The following is a 14821-nucleotide window of genomic DNA, read 5'->3' on the forward strand; positions in this document are numbered from 1 at the left end:
GGGCGCTTGGCTGGGGGGCCGTGTTGCGGCACCTTTTCTCTTCCCAAACTTGTAGCTGCTCCTCGCCTGGTTGAAGCGCAGCAGGTGGCTTCCTCTTACCCCCAGCGCCGCCTGCGGAGTGTCAGTGCATCCCGGGCACCCCGCTCGGCGGGAAGGACTGAGGCTGCGTGTCTAACCTGTGCTGTGCAAGCAGAATGACCCTGGAGAGAACATGAGTACGAAGCATGTTGGGAGGATTAGTACCCGGCCTCGTAAACAGAATCGGGGAGGGTTCTTCAGGCCTGGTGACTAAGCACGGCTTTCCTCCTGAGGCTCTTAACACAGTCCTGTCCCTGAGGAGAAGTGATCTAAATGGTGATTGAATAGAAAAGTTACAGACCCAAGGGAAATATTTGTTTTTAAGCGGAGAAGAGGAGTGCTATTCTGGGGTATGGGAAAAAGAAGAGATGTACTGCACCGCAACCCTGAAGATGCTTCGTTTATAGTTTGAATTCTCAGTCCCCAGTCCCTTTGGGAGTTAGGAAAACAAAATCTCCTTTTGATTCAGATTATCTAATGGGAGGGATATTCTTCTGGCAATGACTTCAGAATTCCGAAAAAAAAACATGTATACCATTCCTGCGTCAATATGACACAGGATTTTGGGAAAATGCAGTAATCCACCAAGATTCTCCTGAAAGAAAAACAGCAAACCCTTACATTTTGAGAATATTGATAGTAAATTGTAGAAGTAAGATATAGGCAAACGTGTTAGCTGGGTTATGTCATTTCTTCTTTTTTTAAAAAAATTTTATTTTTTATTTATGATAGGCACACAGTGAGAGAGAGAGAGAGAGAGAGAGAGAGAGGCAGAGACACAGGCAGAGGGAGAAGCAGGCTCCATGCACCGGGAGCCCGACGTGGGATTCCATCCCGGGTCTCCAGGATCACGCCCTGGGCCAAAGGCAGGCGCTAAACCGCTGCGCCACCCAGGGATCCCTATGTCATTTCTTCTTAAAGCTTTTTTTTTTTTTTTTAATTTTTATTTATTTATGATAGTCACAGAGAGAGAGAGAGAAAGGCAGAGACACAGGCAGAGGGAGAAGCAGGCTCCATGCACCGGGAGCCTGACGTGGGATTCGATCCCGGGTCTCCAGGATCGCGCCCTGGGCCAAAGGCAGGCGCTAAACCACTGCGCCACCCAGGGATCCCCATTTCTTCTTAAATTGATCTATGAACTGGGTAGGAAGCAAAATTTGGTCTATTTTACTAATATGCTAAAAAAAAAAAATCACTAGTAAGAGGAGTCTTCAAGTGATTTCTCCTTGGAGCATTTTGTAGGAAAGGAACAGACTACTTGGCATGTCCACGTCCTGCCTTTTCCCGGCAAGGATCTCCTAAAATATTATTTCAAAAGATAAAGCAGACATTTTTAATATTAAAATTAATGTATATACTTAGCCAAAGGTATAAAATAACCATCTCGGCTACGTTGTCTGATATAATTTTTATAGTAACCTGTCAAATTCTGTGCTGAATTTATACCTAGAGATAGGGCAATTTTAGTCTGACTATATTTTTTAACTAATAGGGAAATACTGTTAGACTTTTTGTCCCCGCCCCCCCACCCCCCTACTCCCCCCCACCCCCCTACTCCCCCCCCCCCCCGCCAAAAAAAAGCTGGCTTTACCTTCTACTGTGCTAAGGAAACATATACTTTCCCCCAACTGTGTTCTTGGGCATTTAGGTGGACTGTTAACAAAGTCAAACCTAAGGCTTTCCTGTGTGTGTGTGTGTGTGTGTGTGTGTGTGTGTGTATTTTAATGTTGCCAACCTAATAACCTATAGACTTTTACCAAATGGCTCATTTGGAATTTGAAAGCCTGACTTCGGGAAGAATTCTTGATTTCTAAAACTAAATAGCATTTTAATATAAATCTGCATGATGTGAAGGTTCCTACCTTTGCAGGTTGTAAGATACCTTGGTGTTTTCAAGTTACTTCCAAACCCATAAATTTCGATAATGCTCACTTTGGGATCTGACCAGTCTCAGTTCCACAGGACCCGTCTCTGGTTAGACACACCAAGTCTCCAACTGGTTTGGACAGAGAGGGCTGGGCAGGGAAAGGACTCCCGGTAACGCATACCCTGTGTCTTTCATCTCGCACCAGGCCGACTTGGAAACTCAAAGTCCAGTAATTTGATGTAAACCGACAATGACAATCGAAATGGCCACTTCTGAGATTATTTAAGAGAAGGCGCCGGGTATAGACATTCATCAATGAAACACTGGAAGAAAGGGTTTTTATTCCTAGGTTTGCTTTTTAAAATAAGAATAGAGTAAATGGCACAATAGATTATATAAACAAGGACTTCAATGACAGGCTGTCCAAGGGAGAGTAATATATTTTACGGGGGTGACTCGACGCCACACTTTATCACCCACACGAGGGGAAGCCGATTTTCGTTTGGTCAATAAAACAGAAGCTCCAGCGTCGGGCCCGGGCCCGGCGGACCGCGTGGTGGGGCCTGGATGCCGGGCGCCCCCGTGGGCTGGGGTGCAGCTGGGGCTGATGCTGCTGCCCAGGGGTGTCGGGTGTTTCGGTTCTGTCTACCTAGTCAACAGTGCTGCGGGGGGGTGGGGTGGGGTGCAGAGGGAAGGTGCATTTGGCCCTTCGTGCTCTGGTAACTCGGCGCAGGCCTGGGTGTAAGTGGAACTGGTTATTCCAGAGCTGGATTTACTGCCGTCTCCCAACTGTTGAAAATTGCACTCCGTGGGCTGCAAGGCAGGGGGGCCGGGGGCATCTCATTATAGGAGGCGAGGTTTCTCAGAGGCTGGACTCTCTCAGAGGCTGAGTTACTGAGGGGCTGACTTGAATGTGGACTTGGACCAAATAATTTTCTGATAAGTTGGCCATAAATCCTCAGTGAAATAAGCTTGGTGTTCTCAGCCTATCTATTGGCTTTTTGATCATTTTTATGGCTTTTCCTTTTGCCGGTCAAATTATCCTTATATGCTCCTAAAGCTCCTCTGACATGGATTAAGTCAACACAAACCAATAGACCTTCATTACTTTGGCAACTGGTTTTGATTTGGGGGCAATAAATACAATGACACAGACTAGATTACCCCGGCCAAAAGGATATGTGATAAGCCGTAAGGATGTCAGGGCCCCGGCGCTCTTTTTCCTGCATAATGTGAGAAAGAATTAATAGCAGCTTTTGGCCCAAACTGAAGATAGAAATCTGGTAGAGAAAAGAGCCCAAGTGCAGCTTCTAGGTCAAGAAGTGGGTCACGGGGAGGTCTGTGCACACCCGCCGGGGGCCTGGCGCTGTGCTGGGCGCTGGCAGGCAGGGCTCGGGCCAGATATAGGAGGAAGCTAACACATGATGTCATCCACGAGGGTCTTCTTGTCCAGGAGGGGAGATGAGACCATCAGTGGGAACGAGATTTACGGGGCGATAAATGTACAGAGAAGAGAGAAATTCAGTAAGCTCTGGAACGGCGGAGGAAGGGGTAGTGGAAGAAACGAGATCTACAAATTTGGGGTTTGGAGAGATTATTTGCATTATAAAAAATAGTTGAGAAATATTATTGTTCCAAGTTGTTTTGTTTTTTTGGAGGGGCAGGGGTGGGGGGGAATTGAAACCTAAAGAAAATCAGGAAAAAAAATAGCATAATGAACACATGTAGTCTTTACCCAAATTCAGTAATTTTTTTTTAACATTTGCTACCTGTGAATATACACATTTTTTTTTTTTGGCTGCCTATTTAGAAAGTAGGTTGCAGGCATTCTAATATTTTATTGCTAACGATTTCACCAAGTATCTCGAAAGAAAAAGACCTCCTTCTACAGCCACAATACTGGTATCACATTTAAGAAATTCATTGTCATCCCGTGTTCAGCTTTCTCTAATTGTCTCAATAAAGTCCTTCCTTTATAGATTTTGTTTTCCATCCAGGATACAATCGATCGCATTTAGTTGCCAGGTGGTTGCTTTTTAGTATCTTTTAATCTCAAATCTCTCTGCCTTTTAAGTCATTTGCTAAATATTTTCTTGCCATTGAAATTCTGTATAAAATCAACTGACATCTTCATCAGTCACCTTCTCAAACTCACGATGGCAGAGATGGGGTATAAAGGAATCGAAACCCCTTTCTGCCCGATAAGCCCCTGGTTGATAAAGGCCTCTTGGCATAGAAATAGAAAGAGAAGTAGACATTCGAAGCTGGTACATTTTGAATAAGAGGTACAGGCCACGTGTGCTGGGGAATGACCAGCAGAGAACATACCTGAAACTGCGCCCGGGACGCTGGCCCCTGCTCCCCGGGGGGAGAGGAGACCGAGCTTCCTGGAAAGGAATCGAGGTGGCTTCCATGCCCGGGCTGGGCAAACGCTCTCCTGACAGAGGAGCCGCTGCTCCTCATTCTCCTTCTCCCTTCGAGGCTCTACATAAGCACCTCGTTCTCCCTCAGGCGTCCTGGGCAAGAGCAAGTGTGCCAACATCCCCCCTGCCCTTCTCCTTCCCCTGCCACTGGATCATGGTGCTTCCTTCTGTCTTCAACACCTTTTTTCACCTCCACCTCCCAGGGCCCTCCTTTGAGAAATGTGGGGGCCGTCAGGAAGTCGCCCTCTTGCCCCTTTTCTTTTCTTTGCCCTCACCTGTAACATCACAGCTCTCTCATGGGCCTGTGGTTGTTGGGGTGGCTGCCCCAACCGCCAGGCCCTACCACTAAGTCCTGAGTTTTTTTAAAGACAATGGCTGTGCCTTTGAACTCCATCTACCTAGGGCCTAACATGCTCCCTGAAGCTTTGCAGGCATTCAGTGAAAATCTATTGGCTGAGTGAATGGACCCGTGAACAGAGGAGTGAATGAAGAGCACCCCCAATCAGCTTTCTGGGCCAATTATACAGGACTCTTTTTACGACTGAAAACAATTTAATAGTGCATTGACTTGAGCAAGGAGCATTACAAGTGTGGAGTCAATAACGATTGATCAGCCCCTTTGTGCAAAACACTGCACTTTGTATTATTGAAATGTTCTGGAGGAAATAGGTGCTCATTCCTGAGAGTCCTAAGGGGAGGGACAGAATTTGGCCAAACCCACAATGAGCCATGTGAGCACATTCCCCTGCGCACTACAGGCCGTGGTCACCAGGTGCAGCTTGCTTCCCAGGTCTTTTTTTTTTCTCTCTCTCTTTTTAAAGATTTTATTTATTTATTCATGAGAGAGAGAGAGAGAGGCAGAGACATAGGCAAGGGGAGAAGCAGGCTCCATGTAGGGAGCTCGATGTGGAGCTCGATTCCAGGACCCTGGGGTCACGCCCTGGGCCGAAGGCAGATACTCAACCGCTGAGCCAGCCGGGCATCTCATATATTTTGTATTTTTTAAAAATGGTCTCTAGCAGCTGCTGCTTGGGCCCCAAAGGTTGATTTCATCCTGGCTCTGAGGAGCAGGAAAAGGTTAAAAAAAAAAAGAAAGATCATTTGTGGCGAATTTTGCATAAAGGAATAACATCCAGCTGCCTTCGTGGCCACACCGTGGCCAGGTGCCCGTCTTTCCTTCCCTGCCTCCCCACCCCCAGCGCCAGCGGCAGCACCCCAAGACGCTGCCCCCCATCGGGCAGGCACCGGGGGAGCCCCGGGCCAGGAGACAGAGGGAGCGAGGCAGAGAGGCACCTACGGCTCCACGGAGCTTCCGTCCCAGCAGGGGATGTGGACGTGCCCCAGCAGGTGGCGCAGGTCTGTGTTCGGGGCACACACGAAGCCGCTCGCAGGGGAGGGTGAGGGGCGGCCTCCCTGAGACCCCCCCCCCCCGGGCTGGGCCGCCCCAGGAGTGACAATACTGTGTGAGCTCAGCCCGGGCTGGCGTGAATGGCAGCTGTTATCTTTGAACAATAAATTCTCTCACACACACACACACACGAGAAAAGAAAAGAAGAGAGAGAAAAAAGAAAGAGAAAAGAAAGAAAAGAGAAAAGAAAGAAGAAAGAGAAATAAAGAGAAAAAAAGAGAAAAAAGAAAGAAGAGAAAGAAAGAAAAGGAAAAAAGAGAAAAAAGAAAGAAGAGAGAAAAAAGAAAAGAAAAAAAGAAAAAAGAGAAAAAAGAAAGAAAAAGAAAAGAAAGAGAAAAGAAAGAAAGAAAGAAAAAGAGAGAAAGAAAGAAGAGAGAAAAAAGAAAGAAAGAGAAAGAAAAAAGAAAGAGAAAAGAGAAAAGAAAAAGAGAAAGAAGAAAAAGAAAGAAAGAAAGAAAGAAAGAAAGAAAGAAAGAAAGAAAGAAAGAAAGAAAGAAAAGAAAGAAAAGAAAAGAAAAAAGAAAACCGAATGCAGTCTTGACTGTGGGCGGCCGGGGTGCTGTTCTCGAACGAGATGGGGAGAGGCAAGGTTTTTCCCTGAAAACGATCCCATCCCTTACTCCCCCCATGAAGGGGAGAAAAATCGAAGGCGGTGTCCCCAGACCTGAGCTCCCGACCGTCAGAGGCCTGGAGCGAGCGTTTAGAGACCTGAGGTTAGGAATGTGGGGCCCAAGGCCTGGAGTGAGCCAGCGGTTAGAGACCTGAGGTTAGGAATGCCAGGCCCAAGGCCTGGAGCCAGCAGTTAGAGACCTAGGTTAGGAATGCGGGGCCCAAGGCCTGGAGCGAGCCGGCGGTTAGAGACCTGAGGTTAGGAATGCCGGGCCCAAGGCCTGGAGCCAGCGGTTAGAGACCTAGGTTAGGAATGCGGGGCCCAAGGCCTGCAGCAAGCCAGCGGTTAGAGACCTGAGGTTAGGAATGCCGGGCCCAAGGCCTGGAGCCAGGGGTTAGAGACCTGAGGTTAGGAATGCCGGGCCCAAGGCCTGGAGCCAGCGGTTAGAGACCTAGGTTAGGAATGCGGGGCCCAAGGCCTGCAGCAAGCCAGCGGTTAGAGACCTGAGGTTAGGAATGCCGGGCCCAAGGCCTGGAGCCAGGGGTTAGAGACCTGAGGTTAGGAATGCCGGGCCCAAGGCCTGGAGCCAGCGGTTAGAGACCTCAGGTTAGGAATGCGGGGCCCAAGGCCTGCAGCGAGCCAGCGGTTAGAGACCTGAGGTTAGGAATGCCGGGCCCAAGGCCCTGGACGCTGGGACCGCGCTGCCCCGCGCACCACGCATCTCTACCCGCAGCGCATCTGCGCGCCGTGGGTGACCCAGAATCAGCCCCACAGCGTGGGACCGCGACCCTTCGTGATCAGTGTCCCGGGGGGTTCCCGGCTCAGAACCACCGAGCCCTCTCCCCGAAGGTCCAGGGGAGGGCCCCCGCGGTGCCAGGTGCCAGGGGGGAGGTGTCACCCAGCGCTAGAGCACCGGGCACGTAGCCGATGCTGGATCCACTGCCAGGGGCTCGTGTTTCTCCCATGTACCCACACCCCAGTTCCCCGCCGCAGTTCCAGACTCTTCCACAGGCCGGATCTGGAAGTCACTGGGGAAGATTCCCAGGCCCGTGCCTCCCCGTGCTGTGCTCACTCGACTCTCATCTCAGTGGAGTTTCCAGGGCTGGTGGTGTGGACACCCCCGATCAGTGCGGGTGGAGGGGGTGATGACTCGGTGAGAAAGGCTTCAGCCAGGGGCGGGGTGCAGGCTCGCCCCATCCCGGGGGTGGGGGGGCTGGGGCTCCCCGCTGGTTTGTGCCCAGTGAGCCCTAGGGAGGCACCAGTATGCCCAAGAGAAGCAGAGCCGCGTGGAGGCCCAAGCCACTCAGCCTGTGGCCTGGACACCTGGTGCCTCCTCTGTCCCCTGTGCCCTGCCCGCAGCCCTGACGGGGATCTATGACGCCCACCCTTTGCTCACGTTACCAAGCCTTGTATTCAGGGGTGACTCACCCCCGCCCCCGGATGTGCCAGGGCCCTTCCCGCGTGCTCTCCTTTGGCTCCCCAGGGCTCGATTTTACCCCCCTCCTAACTGTAAAGTGGGCAGTGTATTTATGGTCGAAAATTGGCCGCTGCAGCAAGTTTAATTTCAAAAACAGAGTTCTGGCCTATATTCAAGATTACTATGGAAATGGCTGTTTCTAGCAACTCCCTGATAAGCTGCAGTTCAAGGACGCAAGTCTCCGTGGGAGGTTTTAACATCCACCAAATGGAAGACCTGCTTGTTGCAACAGTGATTCGCAAGAACTGCTCTCCTGGGTCTTAACCATGGAATATCCTCTCTCTCTCTCTCATTCTCTCTCTCTCTCGTTTTTGTTTTTGTTTTTGCATGTGTGAGTTTGTGGGATGAGAGCTCCAGCAACGTCCTCAGTTTGCGTTGGCTGCAGGGTCGGGAGCTACATGTTCGAACCAGCCTTGCAAAGCCTCCTCCTCTCTCTGGTGCTTTTTCCCCTGACCGCTAACTCTCGAAGTCCCGCTCTTCCTTACCTGCCCACGGAACACAAACCGGCACAAGCCAGTTTCCAAAGCTCGCCTCCTGGAGCGGGACTGGGCCGGTGACCAGCGGGGACCCCCCAACAGCTCCAGGTTCCAACTCTGCACCTGCCGTGGGAGACCCGACTCCGGAAGCTTTCTGGGTGCTTCCCGGGAGGCGGGTATTTATTTATTTATTTATTTATTTATTTATTATTTATTTATTTATTTAATTTATTTTTTTATTGGATTTATTTAGATTTTATTTAAATTTTATTTTACATTTTATTCATGAGAGACAGAGAGAGAGAGAGAGAGAGGCAGAGACACAGGCAGAGGGAGAAGCAGGCCCCGTGGGGGAGCTCGACGCGGGACTCGATCCCGGGACCCGGGGTCACGCCCCGGGCTGCCCCGGGAGGCGGAGGCGGTGTAAGCCGGGAGCGTCCCCAGCAGCGGGGCCGCCGCGTTCACGGCCGACTTCGCCAAAGCCAGGCGGGGCGGAGCCAGGCGCCGGCAGGTGGCCCCGGCAGGTGGCCCTGGGGGTCCTGCTCTCCCGGAGCTGCGGGCCCTCCCTTGGACACGCGAGGTCAAGCGGAGAAACCCCAGGAGGTTCCCTGCCTTTCGCGGGCTCCTGCCGACGTGCGGGCGGTTCCCACGCTCTCCTCGGTGCTGTCACCCGCCCTAGACCCCGTGACAGGTGCTGAGGGCCGACGTGGCCCCGGTCTTCTCCTGGACAGGCCGCCCCATTCCGTGTCCTCCAGAGTTGGGGGAGCTGCTCCGTTGGGGCGGGGGCGAGCCCGACGGCCGGGGGGGGGCGCCTCCCCAGCTCCTCGTGGGCGCCCCCGGGTGCCCGTGCACCGGCCCTCGCGCCCCCAGTCGGCCCGGGGTGCGCCGCCCCAGCTCCTCGTGGGCACCCCCGGGGCGCCCGTGCACCGGCCCTCGCGCCCCCAGTCGGCCCGGGGACGGCGCCTCCCCGGCGGGCTCCAAGGCTGGGAGGTGTTCTGCGGCCCGAGCAGGCCCAGGGAGACGGGCGGGGGTGGGGGTGCACTGTGGGTGGCGACGAGAAGCGCCCCGGGGCAGCTGTGCGACCTGGCGGCGCTCGGCGGCTGAGCAGCTGGCGGCCCGCGGCCCACGGGTCTGCTGCTCGCGGCCACCGCAGCTCCACCCGCGACCGTGTGTTAGCAGGTGCGCGTTCCCGCCCCCCGCGGAGGAAGCAACAGACTCGCTTTCAAGAATTTAAAACAGGGCGCCTGGGGGGCTCAGGGGCTGCCGTCTGCCTTGGGCTCAGGGCGTGACCCGGTCCCGGATCGAGGCCCACGTCGGGCTCTGTGGGTCTGTGGGATCCCGGCCCTGGGCCGGCTCTGCACTCAGCTCCGAGTCTGCTTGAGATGCTCTTTCTCTCCTTCTGCCTGTCCCGCCCTAAAATAAATAAATACTTTTTTTTAATAAATACATTTTTAAAAATAAAAATTCAAAAAGAAAAAAAAATCCTGTGGTTCCAGCATATTCCAGCACAGTCTCAAGTGAGAAGAATTGAAATATAAGGCTTGACAGTTCCACCTCCGAATTCCAGAGTGTACCCTGGCCTTGGGCCACACGGAGGCTACCGCCCGTCGGTGTTTCAGAATGAATCCTCTTGGGGAAAAAAATAAATAAATAAAAAGGAACACCCATGTATCTTATTCTGCAAATACGAAATTCAAAGCAATTGCAGTTTCGACTAAGCGCGGGGAAGATACACATTTTAAGAAGATGCAAGCATAATAACTGAATAGGGCTTGTAAGGACGTCATTCAAAAAATAACCCTACACGAAGCGTGCAATGAATTGGGGGGTATCTCCGGGGAAGGAGGTTACTAGGGGGTGCAGCGCGAGGCCTCGGCCCCCCGGGCAGGTGCAGCGGCCCGAAGGTCGCAGCGGTGCTGTGTATTTTAAGCACAGCTGAGGAAGAGCAGAGCAAAAAGGACCTTCCAGCCACGGGGCCTCAAGCCACAGGCCCTCGGGAGGCGATTTCCAAACCCACCGCCCGGCGCAGCCTATTGCAGCGCCCGCTGCCCCGCTCCGGCCCGAGGTCGGCCGCCTGCTTCTTCAAGGCCTTCATCGCGGCTCGGGATCTGCAGCGTGGGGCTCGGGGCTGGCTCCCTTGGCCGTCCCCCCAGGTACTGAGGGGTGCAGGGTGAGCTTTCGGACGTCGGTGGAACCAGGAGGACGAGCCACGGCCCCTCGGACCCCACACGGCGACGACGGCCCGCGGGCCGGGCTCTGTGCATTTGGCCTTCCTCTCCTGGCGCCTCCCACCTTCGACTCGCACAGGATTGTGCAAACCCCCCGATTTTATAGGTGATGCCGACGAGTGACGGGGCCAGGACGCGGCCTCTGGACGCTGGAGGCCAGGCCGTGGGCCGCGGGCCGCGAGGTGGCCGCGAGGGGCCTGAACCTCGGGCCTCGACGGCGGGCTTCCCCTGGCACCACCGAGACCTCGCGGGCGGGGGGCAGGCGGCCGTCGGCCTCAGGTTTGGCCCGACTGAGCTGTCACAAGGACTCTGGGGCCTCCTCGGTCTCCTGCGAGGTGGCGGCCTCCTTAGTGGCCTCGGCCGCGGGCTGAGCGAGAAGGGCCCAGAAACCGGGCAAGAGAAGCAAACCAGGCAGCCTGTGTCCTCTCTGGAGGCGCACACCCCCAACCTGGCGGGGGTGGGGAGCAGTCGTGTCCTCCTGAGGATGACAGTTTACGGGGCGGACGAAGAGAAGCCAGCAGCCAGGAACAAGGGGACAGGCCTCCGCCGCCCCGACAGTAGCAGGGGGTCTTGCTGGTGGGATTCCAGCTGGCCCTGTCAGGCTTTGACCTCTCAAGGCCAAGCCTATGGCTCCACTCATTTTTCCCAGGCCGCAGCTGTCTTTGCAGATAAAGGATGTAATGACTCTCGGAAGGGCCACACAGACTGGCGGGAGGAGGACTCGCCCTGTGGCGGGGGTAAACTATTTTGCCCCCCAAACTGCAGACTTCTGTGATTCTGAATTCTCTGTGTACTTGACTCCTAAGCTCCTCTAACTGAGGGACGTAAAGTGGTCACAAGCCAGGGTCTTTCAGAGCCACGTGAAAAGTGGAGACGGGAGCCGGATGGTTTCTATCTACTCACACAACATGCCTGAATGTTTTCTGAAACGAGTTTTTCCCAAACTGAGCTCAGCGTCTTCCTGCACAAACCTGTTCTCTCCTCCTACGTACCGCGTCCCCGTCCAGGATAGCCCCGTCTACGCGGTCATCTCATGTGGAAGCATCAGTCACCTTGTCTCTCCTCTGCTGTTGCCCAGCCTCACTCGGTCTGAGAGGGAGCAACTCTGCCTGAGAAATCCCCCTCAACCCTTCTTTCCCTTCAATCCCCCTTCCATTGGTAAATACATTGCTTGTCGTGACTAAGAAAATCAACTCCTATTTTCTCCTCGTTTCTTCCCCACTTTCACTGTCATCTTCCGTCACCCTGTAACCAGAGCCAAACTAATAAAATACAGATCAGATCACATGAGGCTACTGCTTAAACTCCTACGGTGCCCACCCCCACCCCACCCCCGCCACTGACTATGGGACAAAATCCGATTATCAGTGTGGTACTTAAATTTCTTATAAGATGAATCTACTTTATGGTTCTATCTCTTACCAACTTTTAAAATCCTTTCCCATTTCAAACACACGTATTCTTGGACCATATTTTTGGTCACATTGGATTTCTTACCGTTGCCCCAAACGCTAAGGACTTTAATGTTCCCTCGTCCTTTTTATTTCAAATTGTTCCATCCAAGTAGAAGTTCCTGCTTGAAATATTTGAATGTTCTCTCACCCTTCAAAGAACAATCACATTCCAATACGACTCCACCTGCACCCCAATAGGTTTGTTTGTGACACTATCATAATCTGTGTTTATAAAATATTCTGATCATTTGTGCATATGTGTATGTGTGTGGGGGGGGTTCCCTCCTCTTATCACAGAATCTGAGCTAAAATACCTAACTTTGTGTAGGAATTTTGGGGTTTTTTTTGCTTTTTTTTTCCTTTTCTTTTTCTTAGGTGTTATTTAAATTCTAGTTAGCTGACATACAGTGCAATTTGGGTCAAGAGTAGAATTCAGTGGTTCACCACTTACAACACCTTGGATTATCTTGGTATTTTCATTTCCTAGCTCGATAAAGTGCTCACGATAGATGGTCAATAGCGTTGAGTGAATGAGCAGAACTGGTAGGGAGCACAGCACTATGAAGAGATACGATATTAAATTAATTGTGTGACGGTGTAAGCCTTTGAACCAAAAAAGACTAAGGAGAGTGAAGATATATAAAACTCCTTAGGATGCTCAACTAAACCAAGATTCCATGTATCAGTAGCTTGGTTGGGTGATGGGGTCACAGAGAAAGCTAAATGAAAAGGGGACCTCGTTTAATCCCACTTTTACTGAGACCAAACTATTTCTTTGAAAATCGGTCAAAAAATTCATATAGTGGCTGCTTCCTACCTTCCACACCGCCCTGCACCTAAATCGCAGTCTCCTGTCACTCAGAGCTAGAAAGTGCTCAGCAAACCCAGGTGAACGAACATTAAAGAAACCTTTGTGTACGAGGAACAGCCCTGAGAGCCCAGGATCCAGCTCCTCCCAACGGGGCTCCACGTGCAGTTTTCTGTCTCTAGATGTTTGGTTCGACATCAAACGCCTATGGGTTTTTTGAGGTTTTTTTGTTTTTGTTTTTGTTTTTTTTACAACAATTCAGTTGTCACATCGAATCCAAATCAAAGCCAAGACTGTGGAAAGGGCCCGCGGGACTAGCACGTGCAGCTCCTCCACTGTCTCGGGATCTTTCCCAGGAGACCCAGCTAATTTAATTTGCTTCTTTTCCAACAAAAACAAAAAACAAAAAACAAAAAGCCCGTAAAATAACTATTCCTTCAATTCAAAACCAGAGCTTCCAGCAAGGGAGGGAAGATACGGTGAATAATGTGTTGGTGTAGACGGAGAACTCTCAGAGATAGACGGCGGGGGTCCTTAGGCCTTGGCGCGTGAGTGAGCCCCATCACGGAGATGAGGCCGCAGAGGGAATCGCGGATAGTTCGTGCCACACTTTCCGACTCTGGCCCTTGCCTGGTACAACCGTGGTCTGAAAGGCTGACTTCCCTTCCGTACCTTGGGCTTTGTCGGTACTGAGTGGCGCCGGCCTTGCGCTTGGTGTGCATCCCAGGGTAGCTCCAACGTCCTGAACGTTTACCTTTGCTCCCTAACTCCCCTCACGGTTGTTTCAATCCTTCCAGTTGGCAGATGACTTGATCTCGGACGTTTTCACCACCATTGGCTCGGTGACGACAGTCTTGTTGTTGATCCTCTTTCTGGCCGTGGTTGCTTCTGTGGTTGCCTCCAACAAAAGGGCAACTCAGGGAACCTACAGCCCCAGCCGTCAGGAAAAGGAGGGCTCTCGAGTGGAAATGTGGAGCATGAGGCCACCCCCCGCCCTGGAGAGGCTGATTTAGGAGCGTTGTCTCCTTGGGAAAGAGATCCGCACACTGCGAAGCTGAGGACTGCACCCGACTGTCTTTCCAACGTATCTGGACGTAACAATTTACAACTGGGATTTCACAGAAACCCTGGGCAAGATTCCTTCGGCTGCCTTAAGGACTTGCGTGGTTCAACCCGACATCGTCGTTTCATTACATTAGCCAACCCCAGAACAATGTTTTCGCGCCAGTAATTTCAGCCTCATAATTAGCAAAAATACCTCCCAGAGGACAGTGTCTTCTGGGAAAGCCTCCAGTGCCTATCAGACTTTTTGCCCTTTGCAACCTGGGGACACCTTTCTTCGTTTGCCCATTAGCTGACAGTGTTTTTTTTTTTTTTTTTTTTTAATGCAAAAACTACAAAATGCAATTCTCACTCTTCTTATCATGTGGTGAAAGGTTTCAGTTGTACACCTATGATGAGATGCACACTTTTGCCTTTTAATCATGGACTCAAGAAAGCCCTGGGAATGATCTATGTTTAAAAAGTGACCCAATGTCAACTAATAAAAATGGAAATGTGGTCATTCTCCTTTTATGAGTATTTTTTGTATTTTGTGATATTACATGTGATCAAGGTAGCCTCTAGTTGCATTTGAGGAACCTTCTTAGAAGTTAGATCTTTTAACGACATCATCTCAAGCATTACATTAAAAGACGTTGTTTTCTACAAGGGGTAGCTTACAGTCAACCTATTTCCCTAGACATAAAACAAGATAAAAGGAAAACTCAAATTCTCAAACCTAAAAGACCGGACTCTTTCCTTCCAGCTGTTCTTTGGTAAGTCAGAGTCAGTGTCAGTGACATTGTCTAAAGGTGAGAAAGAACCCCAAAGTGAGGTGTATGCACTTTAAGGGGTAAATGTGTAAGACTATCTGTGGGGTACAGAGAGAAAAATACTAGAAAATACTAAAGATTTGGTTAGAATTGTATATATGTTTTAAAGTTAAAACAT

General features: G+C 51.2%; 1 protein-coding gene across 2 annotated transcripts in view; it reads left to right on the top strand.

Moving 5' to 3' along the window:
• Positions 1 to 14393, top strand: part of CRB1 (crumbs cell polarity complex component 1) — a 214925-nt gene extending 200532 nt beyond the window's left edge. For both annotated transcript variants that reach the window (XM_077902339.1, XM_077902340.1), the window contains one exon: positions 13627 to 14393. In XM_077902339.1, coding sequence (XP_077758465.1) covers positions 13627 to 13842 — 216 coding nt within the window. In that variant the 3' untranslated portion in view covers positions 13843 to 14393. The remainder of the gene's footprint in view (positions 1 to 13626) is intronic.
• The last annotated feature ends 428 nt before the right edge of the window (positions 14394 to 14821 follow it).

This window comes from Canis aureus, chromosome 6 (genome assembly GCF_053574225.1).
Source record: "Canis aureus isolate CA01 chromosome 6, VMU_Caureus_v.1.0, whole genome shotgun sequence".
NCBI classification, from domain to species: Eukaryota; Metazoa; Chordata; class Mammalia; order Carnivora; family Canidae; genus Canis; species Canis aureus.